This window comes from Gobio gobio (genome assembly GCF_949357685.1).
Source record: "Gobio gobio genome assembly, chromosome: 12".
In the NCBI taxonomy this organism is placed as follows: domain Eukaryota; kingdom Metazoa; phylum Chordata; class Actinopteri; order Cypriniformes; family Gobionidae; genus Gobio; species Gobio gobio.
Genome location: NC_137105.1, coordinates 45,589,944 through 45,604,055, shown reverse-complemented (window position 1 = coordinate 45,604,055; position 14,112 = coordinate 45,589,944). Strand labels below are relative to the sequence as shown.

The window sequence follows — 14,112 nt, the reverse complement described above, 5'->3', positions numbered from 1 at the left end:
CAGCATATAAAACAAAACTGCCAAATGTTACTGAATGAAATGTTGACCCAGGACAGGCTATAGGACTGTGAAGCTTTAGGGGTGTTGATGGACTCGATCTACTCCATCTGTGTTTGATCATCGTTCTGAATCTGATCTGTATATTGGAAAATGGAGGAAGGTCATTTAAGTTAGACACGTGTGTGTCGTGCTACCGCTCCAATGTAATATTTTTGCCTGTTTTCAGACTCTCCCACGTTTTTAAATTCAGATTTGTTTAAGAATATATTAGTGTGGTCTCCGTCATGAATTCTAAACAATCATAGCAACATAAGAAGGATCTGAGACCTGAGACTTCAGCAGGCGACGAAGCGTAACTTACCATGACAATCGCTAAGTTACTGGAACAGAACAGACAGGCCTTCTTTTCAGACTTTAAGGCTGCTACCTCATCACCGGAGGACAAGATTGACCTGATTTAATCTACTATTTCAGACCATAATCACAGGATCACCTTGTTGGAAACCAACGCTAATGTAACAGATGAATGTCAACTTGCTCTGGAAAAGACACGCTTTGTCTTGTCGGAAAGATCTCGAATTGCACAGACGCCAGAATGGATCTAAGGGCTTCGTCCATCTTCTTTCTTTTCTCTGTCGGATGTGTTTGGTGAGGACATTTTTCCAACTCCGCCAAAAATCGACAGAGCCCATAGAACTCTTGCAGCCAAGCCAGCGACAGCAGAGAAACCAATAGCGGTTATCATCAGACTTCATCGATACCAACAGAAAGAGCTGATCCTACGTGAAGCCAGAGCTAAGAGAGGCAACCTAAAGTACCAGGGTAATCCGATCGCAATATTTGAAGATTATGTGCGGATGTTGGGGCGCGAAGCAAAATTTAAACTCATGGTCATGGCAGATCTCTAAAAACTGGGAACGAGGCCTCCATTACTCTTTCCAACGAGACTCTTCGTCAGAACGCAGGATGGAAATAGGTAATCTTTCACTTCTCTGACAGAAGCAGTGGACTTTTTATTGTCAATTCGCAACGGCTCTTCTTCGTAGATTGACTGAGATGATGTATATTGACTGAGATGAAGGTTTCGGTATGATTATTGTTTTATTTTCTGCCTTTGCCTTCTTCACATGTTAAGAGGTCTGAAACTATGTTTTGTTCTGGTTATAAATCTATTGTTCTGGGGAGTTTAAATATATTGCATTGGGAGTTAAGACCCAGTAAGCCGTTTTCTATAGAGCGTGCTATTTTATTTGATAAATACTGATACCAATGTACTGCCCAACCCTAGCTCTAAAGCAACCTGGAGTAAAATATCTCCTCATGGGCACAACAATGGCAGTTCCCAAGAGGCTACATCACCCCGTACTTTCTTTGCCAGAAGCACTCCAGCACATACAAAACTCTTATGCAATGTTTGATCAGGCAGGATTGCATGTTATTGGAAGTGTATTCAGCACTCTGATAATGAAATTGCGAAGCTAAGAGGATGAATTTGACAAGGCGGTCTGCAGTGACCCCCTCACCTTGAGCTGATGAACTCAATGAGGTTTTTGACCTTCTCGTCCTGCTCTGCAGACAGGTCCACCTCATTAAGGAGAGTAGGGGGGAGGTGAGGCAGGACTGAGCTGCCCAGACTGATACTAGAGGATGTGGAGCTGGAGCTCAGGCCAGAGTCTGTCATTGGAGATGGCTGGTAGTCTGACATCAGCTCTGTGACACCTGGGAGACAAATCCATTCACAATTATTTTATTCTTAGCATAAAAACACTAGGCTAATATTCTAATTGGTCATTATATTTATAATTAATTATCGATCAGGTAGAAATGTCCATGTGGCTGAGAGATTTTCCAAAACGTCTGTGCTTTAAAGTACCTGTGAGGTTGAACTCCTGAAGAGCGGGTTTGACTGTCAGAACTCTGGGCTCGTTCAGCTCGCGGTTGCGGAGCAATACAGATGCTAGTGACTGGACGCTGCTGTTGGTGCCCTGGACGACCAGCAGGTGGAGCAGTAAACGCTTGCAGTGCTCATAGACCTCTGGGTGCTGATGGTCAAAACCTACACACACACACAAAAACAGAGCATTACAGGACATGCAATGTAACACTTGGCAGGACTCTAATGATTTAAATAAACTGTACTGTTGTATATGTGTTACCTATAAAGATGGCATGCAGTAGCAGGTGAAGATACGCGCTCCATTCCACTTTGACCCCGTGGTCTACAATAAGGTCGGTCAGCAAGATCACAGCTATGTTACACCTGTACAGAAATGACAATGTGTTGTCAGTGGTCCAATGTCAAGAAGAACAACGCTGATGTAGGACATGTATGTCCTTCACCTGTGCAGTGAGACTCCAGGTGTGGTGGTCTCAGGCAGGTAATCAACCAGTGGTGACCAGCAGCCGCCAGTGGGAGGAAACGGGAGGGGCTCTGGTTGGTTATGGTCCATCACTTTCAGACGCCAGTTAGCATAGACGGGCATAGAGTCACCTAAAGAGAGAAAAAATATGTTCACATACTATGGTTCAAAAGAAGAGGTTGTGAGATTTCTCTTATGCTTACCAAGGCTGTGTTTATCTGATCAGGGAGATGTTGCTCTTGCTCAGAGGGAGCACTGATTTTAAGTATGACAGTGATGTTAATGTACTCACCCTTTTCCTCTTCATAGGACCCTCCTGAGCTGCTGCTGTAACGGGACTCCAGTCGATGGTGCTGTCTGTTCAGATTACTGTTCAGACCAGTGTAGATGTCCAAATGAGTGTAACTGTGCAGATATTTAGAAAGTTAAATTCAGGTTCCACTTAACGTCTCCATAATTCAACAAAGTACCCTTGAGGAAGCACCAAACAACGAACAACCAGTCAAGTAATAGCTGATAAACAGATCTTGGTTTATTTTTAGTAGGATACAATTAAAGTAATGACTGGCAGCTTGGTGAGATAGTGTGATATTATTTTGACCAATTCATTAAAAAGAACAGGCTTGTAGGATAGTTCACGACTCTGACTACACTGGTCGTGCTGTATGTTTTTTGTTGTGGGCAATCAGTGAGGACAGATGAAACAGAAATGTGTGTTTTTTCCCCCTTAAATATGGACCCCATTTCCAAACAAGATATAAATATTAACTCTTACCTGTCCTCCATGTTGGAATCTTTGAGTTTGCTGTCATGGTGTCCATCAGGTCCAGGTACCATGGTGTTACTACTGGACGTTGTTCCTGAAAAAAAGCAAACATTTAAACAAAATGAGAGTGAAAATGTGACAGTTTCCTTAGATCACATGTTTATCAGGAAGCTTTCTGTGAAATTTTGGTTTCCTGAATTGTTCCTACTATACAAACCTTCTAACCTTCTAAACATTATTTGTATAAAGGTCATGTTGAGAAAGATAAGTAGACAGAGTGGTTTAAAGCATATATACCTGATGTAACAGAAGGGATCTTGTAAGAGGAAGTAATGCGGTAGTAAGGTGGGTTATCCATGTGAGTGACAGCTGAGGATACAGGGTCTGTTTGCTCCAGCTCATACATTAACTCCTCCAGCAGCTGCATCGTCTTATCCCTGCCCAGATACACCACCACTCGCTTGACCTGCAAAATGTTAGGAAAACCATTCAGAAACACAATACAGCCTCAAGTCTCAAGTGCAGCCCATCTGCTGATTGGCCAGGGCAGGTGTCACTCACATAAGGCAGGAGACTCGGTTCACTGTTGACTCCAGACATGCTGATGAGGAAGTGCAGAATGATCTTCAGATTTTTGGGCCAGCTGTCCGCTAAAGTGGTCCAGACATTCTCAATCTCTGACCATGCAAACTCATCACCATACTGTAAAATTAGACCACATGAACATTTATGTAATGATCTTCTTAAAAACTTTGGTATAAATGTGTTAAAATAATATATTTTCATCAGGACTTCTCAACTCTGGCCCTCAATAGCCCCTTTCACACATACAGTCTTTACTGGTAAATTACCAGTGACCTTTTCAAAAAATACCGGTAAATTGGTTCCTGCTATTTACCAGTAAGGGAAGTTGTAACATTACCAGTAAATTACCAGTAATGTGCTCTGTGTGAACACGGAATGTAGATTAACGGTATTTTCACATACGAAGTCAGAACGCGATGAAGCAAAACGTCTACTTTAGGCCAATGAGGCCAGGCCAAGATGACGTGATTACTCTGCGCTGTTTACAGTAAGCTTTTGAATAGTTTGTCTATTTAAATATGCGCTAAATGATCATCTGCACCAATTGGATACTATTACGCGCATCTCGTGTTTTAAGAGCAAACATGCATTCTGTTTGATCATGCCTGTCATTCAGATGTCAAAAAGCTGTTCTCAAATTGAACAGATAGTGAAACTAAAGCGCTTCTCCTCATGTGAGCGAATGAAGACAATGGCACGGTGTTTAAAGATCATTTCCGATGACTGACATCACAGAATTTACCGGTATTTTGCTGCTGATGTGTGAACGGTCTCTAACCGGTAAAAAGCCAGAACGCCATTGCTTGTGTGAACAGAATATTTGTGTATTTACTGGTAAAGTCATTCTGGTAATTTTACGGTATTGCTGTGTGAAAGGGGCTATTCGCATATAGTCCATTTTCCTGCAGAGTTTTAGCCTAGAAATCTAGACGCACCCTAGAGGAAGCAAATGTCATTTGTAGCCAGGGTGTCTAGCAACTCTCCGTTGGCTTGCGAGCTTGAAAAACCAAATTCTGGTCAGGCCAATCACATCGTGTATAGAGTCGGAGGGCGGGCTTAACATAAAGCTGCTGCTTCTGGCGAACAGCTGTCTTTCAAAACGGCTTTGGCCGTGACTCTGGAAGACTTGGTGTTAAGCTTTTCTTTGAGAAAAGAACAGCACTGAAGTCATTCTTAAAAACGGAAGATGTGTTTGGAGTTTTGCTGACCGGATATGGCAAATGTTTAATTTATCAACTAGCTCCGCTGGAGGGAAAACGCATGGGACTCTGCCACAAACCGCTTGTAATTGTTGTATCACCACTGATAGCGCTCTGGTTGATTGTAGAGCTATCCTATTGCGTGTAGAGGGAATTTGAAAGTACCGTTTATCCCACCCCTCGCTCCAACCATAATCAATCACAACTGAACAAGCTAATCAAGGTCTTCAGGATTTACTATAATAGGCAGGTGAGTTTGATCAAGATTGGAGCCAACCATAGTTGAGAACCCCTGATTTACATAATAACAAAATAAAAACTCAAATAAATATTAAAAAAATGTTTTGGGGAAAAATACACACAAACAAAATATTGTTACGTGTTGCCAAATAAGGGAAACTAGGAAAAATTATATTGGCTTTAGAAACGTATATTTCACAATATTTATATTTATTTTTTCCCCAGATGTCCTGATATTTCCAGGTTTATTTAAGACAGTAGAAACCCTGTCCAGTAGCCAGCACATCATCTGCATGTAGTATGCGGCCACTTACCTTTGCAGTCATGAACATGAGGTTGTTGAGGATCATGGTAGTGGCATGCGGTGAACCCCAGCCCTCTCCTTTCAGCCAGCGACGGCTGTTCACCATCATCATCTCTCTCTCATGTGCGTCCTCCTCTTCCTCCGTCGACGGAGGTTCCTCTTGACGCCGTGCTGAAGGCTTGAAGTCCACCAGCTCCACGTTGTTCATCCAGGGTAAGAGGTAATGTAGCATCACCTGTCGGCCACCAGGGTGTGCTGTCTGTATTCTCTGACTCACCTCTGAATAAAACCAACCAGAATCTCATTACAAACACACCAAGTATGTAGGGGGAAAATGTTGCCAGCATTAATATTGTATTTTATTTCAGATTTTTTTAAATTAAGAAAGTGATCTTTCATTTTAGTAAAGAATAACACCGGTACCTGAGAAGATGGGCAGGGTGAGTTCAGGGTAAGTCCGTGCCAGTTCTTCACTGAGCTGGTAGTAGGACACTGAGTACAGGTGAGGGAGGGGCGAGGCTGGGGACAAGACACCATCAGCACGCTGGATCTCCAGTTTATGGGCGTAACGGAACAGTTTGGGCTCCAGAATCTAATACCAATACATTAATACACACAACTATTTACTATAAGTTATTGAGCTTTTTGCCTTTAACTTCAAATCAAACTACACTTGTTTGAACACAAAATGTGGCTGGTCACTTGACATGTCATTCAGATGGTCCCACTTGCCAGTTCTTAGCCAAAATAAGCTGTAATGTGGACACGACTTTATGCTAAAGGCTGGAATACATTACATGATGTTTGTCCAGATTTTTGGACGAGTCAATGCTTGCTGCTGAAAGTCAGAGCCAGTCTGTAAATTTTGGCCAGTCGAAGATAGCAGATATAACACAAAAAATAAAACAAAAAGTCACGTAGTGTGTGGTGGCACAGACTTAAAGCCACAATAGAGGCTTATTCAAAAAGGCATATCTTGATGACGCCTTGATATCACAGAGCTTTTATTCTGCCGCAGACGAGCGCTTCCGCTTCTTCCGCTCATGCGTATGTGGGGTATGCGCACAAGCGTTTTTATCATATTGCTTACATTTGAGTGTGTTGAAAGTTGTGTTATAATGCTACTCTGTGCGTTCGCTCGTGGCTACTATGAGACACTTGTAGCACACTGCAGTGAGCTAGATGAATATTAGGCGGTAAAACATGGTACTCGCGGTAAAGCAAGAAAACCAGATTTGAACAATAAGACTAACTGTGTTGAGCTGTATTAACAATGATTCGTTTTCTGTCGATGAATGTATCCAAACAGTTGCTCACCTGTCTAATAAAACACATCATATATTAAAGCGTCTTTATTGTTTCCATGGTTTCTACAAAATAAAACGGAAATCGAGGGTAACGTGGGTAATGATGTCATTGACAGGCGACGGATGGACATGGTCCGTGTCCTGGTTAAAAATGCTTATTTCTCTGGATTTAAACATTCTTGGAAACATTTGGGATAATGACACAAGTCAACAAAATATATAACATTGTTCAAGTGGTTTTCGGATATTTTACTCCAAAAATCTTACATATTGTGCCTTTAAGACTATGATTCCATCCAGTCGGAGAATATGAAACATGTTTGATATTTTGTGCCATTTTTAAAAACAGTTTTGTTTTCACTTGTCATGCTTATATCAACATGGAGTTCAAAACAATGTCTGGTGTGTGATCCTCAGTCAAATAGCGCATGATGCCCAGGTTTTACTCGGTTAAGTTGGCAAGTGTATGATTTCAAAAGTCGTGTAGTGTATTCCAGCCTTAACTCAGGCTATGTGAAACCTTCTCCTAGCCAAGTTTCTCTTTCTCCCTTTAAATTTTGAACACATTTCAAAATTAAACTGTATTCAATCAAAATTGAAATGTTACATTTGGGAACTGGAAGTGGACTGTTTCCAAAAAATTATTGTATGAATGAAAAGTGATCTAGATACATTCACTGTTCTCTTTTGGCACAACAGAAAGAGGTATGAGCTGGTTGTTGTGAACACCAGTAGAGTAACTATTTCTACAGAAAGCAGAGCATTGCTTCCTAGTTTATATTTATATTTATTTTCACACTTTGTTCAACATGAGAACTGCTGTTTAAAGGGGAGGTAAACCACGATTTCACTTTTCAAACTTTAGCTAGCGTGTAATGTTGCTGTTTGAGCATAAACAACATCTGCAAAGTTACAACGTTCAAAGTTTAAAGCAAAGGGAGATATTTGCTTTTAAAAAAATCAATTTCTAAGGACTACAGCAAACGGCCGGTAGGGACTACAGGTCTCTGACATCACCAGTCCCAATATTTACATAAACCCCTCCTCCGAGAATATTAAATAAGGGGGGGCGAGGCCATTTTGTAGGATGGAGTGTAGTTGCCGCAATGCCGGCGAAACGCTGTTATTTTCATCCGGATTGCAGGTCCACTTTGTTCAGCCTTCCTAGGGACGGGGGTGCGTTGCAGAGCGTTTAACATACAGCATGTGAGACCGAGGGGAACAGGTCGCATTTGCAGCAGATATATGCTGCCCATCATAAATCAAAGCACGAGACAGACAGGGGTCGGAGGAGAAGACTGGAAAATGTGACATAATGGACAATATTCGTCTGTATTTGCAATACACGAGCCGCGGTTCAGCTGCGCGAGACAAACACTGCCAGTGTGAATCCACAACGGGCGCTCGCGGCTGCCGCTGCACATTTCACGGAGGAAAGCTTCCACAATCTTTACGAGTTCAGTGCAGGATTCACACAACGGCTTGTCCTGAAAGATGGATTTAAAAACAGAAGCTGTTTACGGGCCACAACCTATAAGTATGATTTATTTTTCGACGATGTGTTTTCCTGTAATAGTTCATATTGTTAATTGTACGTTGTAGCAAGGAAGTAAACAGATGACAACGCTGTTCTGCAAACCAGTTTGTTAAATGCTCATTCATACTTAACGTTATCCGACGAACACCTAACGTTACAAACTTTTTTTTAAATCTCAACAGCGAACTTGGCATTAGTGTAAATTATTCTTTGATTAGAGCTTTTATGTATTGTTTATCTACAGGCATGCTAAACATGGTTCTGTGTTTGATTTGGCTACTAGTAAAGCCAAAGTTTAGTGTTCGTTTTGGGTTAATAGGTCTTGCGACAGATATTTGGCTATAATCGTTCTAAAAATACAAAAGTAACAGTGCCATTCAGTAGCGATCACTATAGATCCGCAGTCTTTACTCTTGAGGACTGAACAGGTTCTGCTCGATCATCTTCACTAAAATTGTCTGGGTCTGATTCGGGCTCAGATTGGTATGGTTTTATTGACGCCATTGTTTCTAATACTGACCAAAGCACAGTCTACCGGTAAAGGTAAGGGGCGTGACGTTTCCGACAAACTTGCACTAGGCGGTTAGCGAATCACAACACACTGGGCCAGCTAACCAATCTGAGTCCATTGTGTATTTTTGAGGGACTGGCTTCATACAACCCGGAAACCATCAGACCGTTTTTACAAGGACGGACAGAGCAGTGTAGAATAAAGGTAAAATATATGAAAAATAATGCAATTTTTTAAAACCGAAGCATGAACACGTTACAGTGCACCCCACAAACACAATCAAGCCTTCGAAAGAATGTGTTTTACCACCCCTTTAAATGATTTATTATGAGATATCATCATATAGAAATGACATTTTCCTCCATTGACTGAAGGAAGCATCTTTATTGACCTGCAGTAGCTGCATGGCGACCTCATAGATGTCTCTGGAGGAGTCGGCAGCTTTAAACAGGATGAGATTCAGCAGAACCACAGTGTCAAACTGGTAATCCCTGCAAGAGACAACAAACGCACAGAATTCATTTATTCTGAATTACTGACACAAATTCAATCACATTCATCACAGGAACATGGTCATATGTACCTGTTGTGAAAGACATTGGCGATTGCCCTGAAGCAGCCCGCAGCAACCCTGCGAGAGCCAGTGTAGCAGCGATCCACCGCCCAGAACATTAGATTGCTCTGATCTGGGTTCAGCTCTAATAACAACATCACTGCCTCACAACCCAACTGATGCACCTGAGCACAAAGATACACACATGTCACAGTTCATAAAAGTCGATTGGCTAGTGATGCTAATGTGGGCACGTGTGGTTACCTTGCGGTCTTGAGAGTCTAGAATGTTGTCCAGCCACTTATACAGATACCCATCAGAAGACAGGCCAACGTTATCAGCAACTGGACCACAACACAGCACTGCGGACATGGCCTGTGCGGACACACATCATAGACCATATTCAGATTTGATCAAAGTTAAATTTGAGATGGCTGCAGATGCAAATGTGTGAGAATGTACCTTCAGTGCGCAGTACTGGTGTCTGTTAATCTGCATGTTGCGGTCGCTGTATCTGTCCAGTGGTGTGAACATGATGCTGAAGGGTCCAGCCCAATGACTGAAGAGCATGAACAGACTGTGTCTCAGTGACTGCTGAGGGAATATACTCCTCCTCTGATGTACTGCAGAAACACAATCATGAGGTCAGTTCGAGTTACATTTCAGTTTAGTGCTGTGAAAAGGCCCAGCAGATGTGTACCTGGTACATTCTGTATGATGTTGGCCACTAGGGCACTGAAGTGAGAGCGGATGTCTTTCAGTGTGTCTGAATCTTTATCATTCTCAGCCTCCAGAAGCTGTCGGGTGAGATCCACGTACTCCAGTAGAGTGCTGTTCAGAGAGTGAGACTCCCCATCCAGACCGCCACTCGAACTGCACAGACACAAGTAGTGCGGATTGTGTTTGATGTTAAAAAGAGTTAGGCGTAATAAGCCACGAAAAAGTGCTGACTGACACAACCAAAGCGCGTGCACAGAAAGCCGCCTCTCAGACGGCATGCAATCGTGAAATCAGATCTCTTTCATGGCTTATTGCGCTGAAATGGTCAAATACACACAATTATTTCAAAATATCTGACTTGGCGAGTATTCGCATAAATGTCGGTTATGCCTAAAGTGAACGTTAACGGTTGAACAAAATAACCGAAATTTATGTGAATACTCGCCAAGTGTGTAACATTAGATCCGTGCGTTAGGATCTATAATAATAAACCTACTGCTGTCTGTATCACTAGTGTTTATTAAACATCACTGCTCTTGTCTGAATAACTTTTATAGCTTTAATAATAATAATACATGTGTTTGTAATTAATACACTAAAGACTAAGCAGTGATTGTTTTTACATTTGATTATTCCATTCCTGCTTTATTTCTTACCTAAATGTGTTTAATAATAATGTTCAACTGTTTATTTCCATCTTTGTTCTAATTTTGATAACAAAGATAAAATGATATTGTGATTATTAATATAATAATTATTAATAAAAGAATTGGAGGCAAAAGATGCATTGTGATGCATCGAGAATTGTATATTTAAATTGTTTAAATATAAGGATTTAAAAATCACTGTTTTATATTTTAATATATTTTAAAATGTAGTTTATTCATGTGATGTCAAAATTGAATACTCCAGTCTTCAGTGTCACTTCAGAATTCCTTCTAATATGCTGATTTAGTGTTCAAACATGTCTTATTATCATCAATATTGAAAACAATTGTGCTGCTTTATAATTTTGTGGAAACCATGCATTACATTTCAGTATTATTAGGTGAATATACTGAAAAGAACAATATTTATTTGAAATAGAAATATTTTCTATGTCTTTACTGTAACTTTTGATCAGTTTAATGCATCCTTGCTGAAGTTTTCATTTATTTCTAAAGTACATATTTCTCAAAAACAAAACTTTTCAATGGTAGTGTACGTGTGTGTATGCATGTGTGAGACTTACGTCTGACTGATGACTCCGGAATCGGCCAGTAGTTCAAAAATCCGGACCAGCTGGACTCTGAGAATGTCACGACGCCGGCGTCGTTTCATATTCTGCAGAAACAAACAAACAAATAAACAGCGCAATTCCAAGTGGGTGCTCGGGGATCACAAGGATCAATTATTTAGTGTAGATCTGCTACTGTATCAAGAATAGATGGACTCTATATTCCTTTAGGGTCAAGTGTCAAACTGTTAATGGGTCAACTCACCTCTGGCCTTCTCTCAAGCGCTTCTTTAATGATGGGGTTTAACTCTTCCAACAATTCTCTGCAAGACATATCACTGGATTTAAGCATATAAATATTTATAGCATATTTGGTAGATTTTTTTCTCTACTTTTTTTACTTTGTTGTAAAACACTGACATAGCAAGTGATGCACGTAGCCATGAAATCCAATCCCAAGTGGTCACAGGAGGTTCATTTCAGAAGCATTTCAGTCAATACCAAGTGTCAAATATGTCAGTCTGACCACTTGTGAGTGGTCCCGTTTCACCTAGTAGGGTTGTAACGGTATGATATTTTCATGGTATGATAACCTGAAAATCTATCTCTGAAAATATCACGGTTTTACGGTATATATTAAACAATCAATTCTTATTGTTATCATCAGTTAAAATGACCGTTAAATTAATGGAAAGAGTTATCTTGGTTGAACAAATGCTTTATCATAACAATTGTTTGTTTTGATTATTCAAATTTATTTTTTTTTAAATTTAATAATTGATTATGGACTAGATTAACAACTTATTTTTAACATTAATAATTTATTAAATTAAGAATAGGAGTCCTATGAAATGTATTTTATTAAACATTTTTACAAATCTTTTTATGATTTAATATAAATATATTATCAAAATTTTCTCAAATAAATTGATGAAATGCTAAATTAGCGTTCTCTCAGAGCAGCTCGTGTTCTCGCCATATTGTGAGACGGCAGCAATGTTCCCTCTAAGCTGCGCGTGTGCGCAGCCGCACACTAAAGAAAGAAAAATAATAAAATGCCGCGCAGACGCGAAATGAGGGAAGAAATCCATTTGATTGTAGTTTAAATGTTATAGTAGTATATAGATAGTTAGAATCGCTATTGTGTTAGAACCGGTGAATGCGGTTTACAGGTTTCATAGAGAAAATAATGTTGCGTGTGAGCAGCAGTGAGTCGTGTTTGCGGTCCAAATCTCAATATGAGAGGCAACGTGAAACGCAAAGAAAAAAAATGAAAACGTCATCATGTTTTAAAGAAGAGTGGCATTTACAGACATGAACAGACATTTACAGTTACACACCCACCACAAGTGTAGCATGCAAACTCTAAACACCTCAGTAACACACGTCAGTTTAAATAGATCTGTGTGGTTTGGGTTTCAGGGATGTTTAGATAAAAGAGTTCACATGTTCCCTTGAACATATTTAGCTATTAGATCTATTTAATTACTTTTAAATAGCAGCATTTAAACTGATATATTTTATTATATTGTAAGCCTAATAAAAAATTTATCTCACAAGGGGAGTGTTTAGGGATCCTTGCCATTAAAAAGTAAAAAAAAAAAAAACCTGATATAGAAAATCTTGGAAATTCATAAGCAATAAACAAACATTTAAGTTCGATGGTTTAATGCTGCCTGTCGCCAATACAAATAATCTCAGTGTAAATGCTTATTTCTTCTGCTTTTTTCATATTATATTATATTATAATATAATATAATATGAAAAAAGCTGAAGAAATATTATATTATAATATAATAAAGAATTGAACTGTTTTGGGGGAGATTTTTAATAGTATTTCTTGGTAAAGAAAACAGCACTGTAAAAAAAAATTTTCTCAGATAAATTAAAATGTGCTTAATTTAGTGACTTCTGAATTAACTGCTTTTAAAGAAATGATTTAATATATCACTAAGTTACATCAAGGGTTAAATAAAATAGAAATGGCACATTAAAGTTAAAAGTTATAACTGCATGATGAAAGCACTTTTTGTGTGTGTTTACGTATGCTGTACAGGTCTGGTATAAAGAATGTTTTGGCTCAGGTGACAAAAATGTCCACCCAATAAAGAAAAGTTTTGCTCAGCGAGAAAAGAAATTAGAGGGAACATTGGACAGCAGAAGTTGAAAACACCATGAGCGTCACGCATACTTGAGTATGTAGTAGACGAAACGGCAGAACAAGCAGATTATTTCTTTTTATAGCAGTGTTTTGCGCTTTAATATTCACAGACCATGTCACGACTTGATTTATTGTACAGCTCTACTTTCGATGTATTCATTCATCCATCATATTGTGCGTTTTACGTGACATCTGCGTTATATGTATTCAATTTTCATGACTGGATCCCGTGTGTCCCTCTGCATCTCGAAAATGTAATACGGCCTTTAGTTATAAACCGGACATATGGTGTTCAATGCGTTTCCTCCTTTTGCAGTCACTTTGCGTCCACATTTTTTTTGCAAATACTGCAAATTTTAACTTCTATTTCGACAGGGATGGAAATTAGAGATAAAAGCCTCTGTCTCTGACATTTTCTCCGCTGTACGTGTGTGGGTGGAGCAAGTTGAGAGTCTAAGCAGTCAAGAGGAAAGAAGTTGCTTATGTGCTGGTGAGATTCTGCATCTAATACATTTTTCTTCCAAATACCGTAGATAAGCAAATGTGCACAGTATGATAATCGTACCGGGATATATCATGTATGTCATACCAGTATACCGTCACAACTCAAACACCTAGTAATAAGATCTAGGTCAGGTGATCCTTAGACGCAC

General features: G+C 39.7%; 1 protein-coding gene across 7 annotated transcripts in view; it reads right to left on the bottom strand.

Annotated features, from left to right (window-relative positions):
* fryl (furry homolog, like) overlaps positions 1 to 14,112 on the bottom strand; it is a 143,537-nt gene that overhangs the window by 33,628 nt on the left and 95,797 nt on the right. For all 7 annotated transcript variants that reach the window (XM_079830584.1, XM_079830579.1, XM_079830580.1 and 4 more), the window contains 17 exons: positions 11,564 to 11,621; positions 11,314 to 11,405; positions 10,063 to 10,235; positions 9,825 to 9,985; positions 9,627 to 9,737; positions 9,393 to 9,547; positions 9,201 to 9,300; positions 5,878 to 6,046; positions 5,465 to 5,733; positions 3,688 to 3,828; positions 3,424 to 3,592; positions 3,136 to 3,220; positions 2,653 to 2,765; positions 2,341 to 2,491; positions 2,157 to 2,260; positions 1,874 to 2,056; positions 1,524 to 1,719 (listed from right to left, as the gene is read on the bottom strand). In XM_079830584.1, the coding sequence (XP_079686710.1) occupies positions 1,524 to 1,719; positions 1,874 to 2,056; positions 2,157 to 2,260; positions 2,341 to 2,491; positions 2,653 to 2,765; positions 3,136 to 3,220; positions 3,424 to 3,592; positions 3,688 to 3,828; positions 5,465 to 5,733; positions 5,878 to 6,046; positions 9,201 to 9,300; positions 9,393 to 9,547; positions 9,627 to 9,737; positions 9,825 to 9,985; positions 10,063 to 10,235; positions 11,314 to 11,405; positions 11,564 to 11,621 (2,430 nt within the window). The remainder of the gene's footprint in view (positions 1 to 1,523; positions 1,720 to 1,873; positions 2,057 to 2,156; positions 2,261 to 2,340; positions 2,492 to 2,652; positions 2,766 to 3,135; positions 3,221 to 3,423; positions 3,593 to 3,687; positions 3,829 to 5,464; positions 5,734 to 5,877; positions 6,047 to 9,200; positions 9,301 to 9,392; positions 9,548 to 9,626; positions 9,738 to 9,824; positions 9,986 to 10,062; positions 10,236 to 11,313; positions 11,406 to 11,563; positions 11,622 to 14,112) is intronic.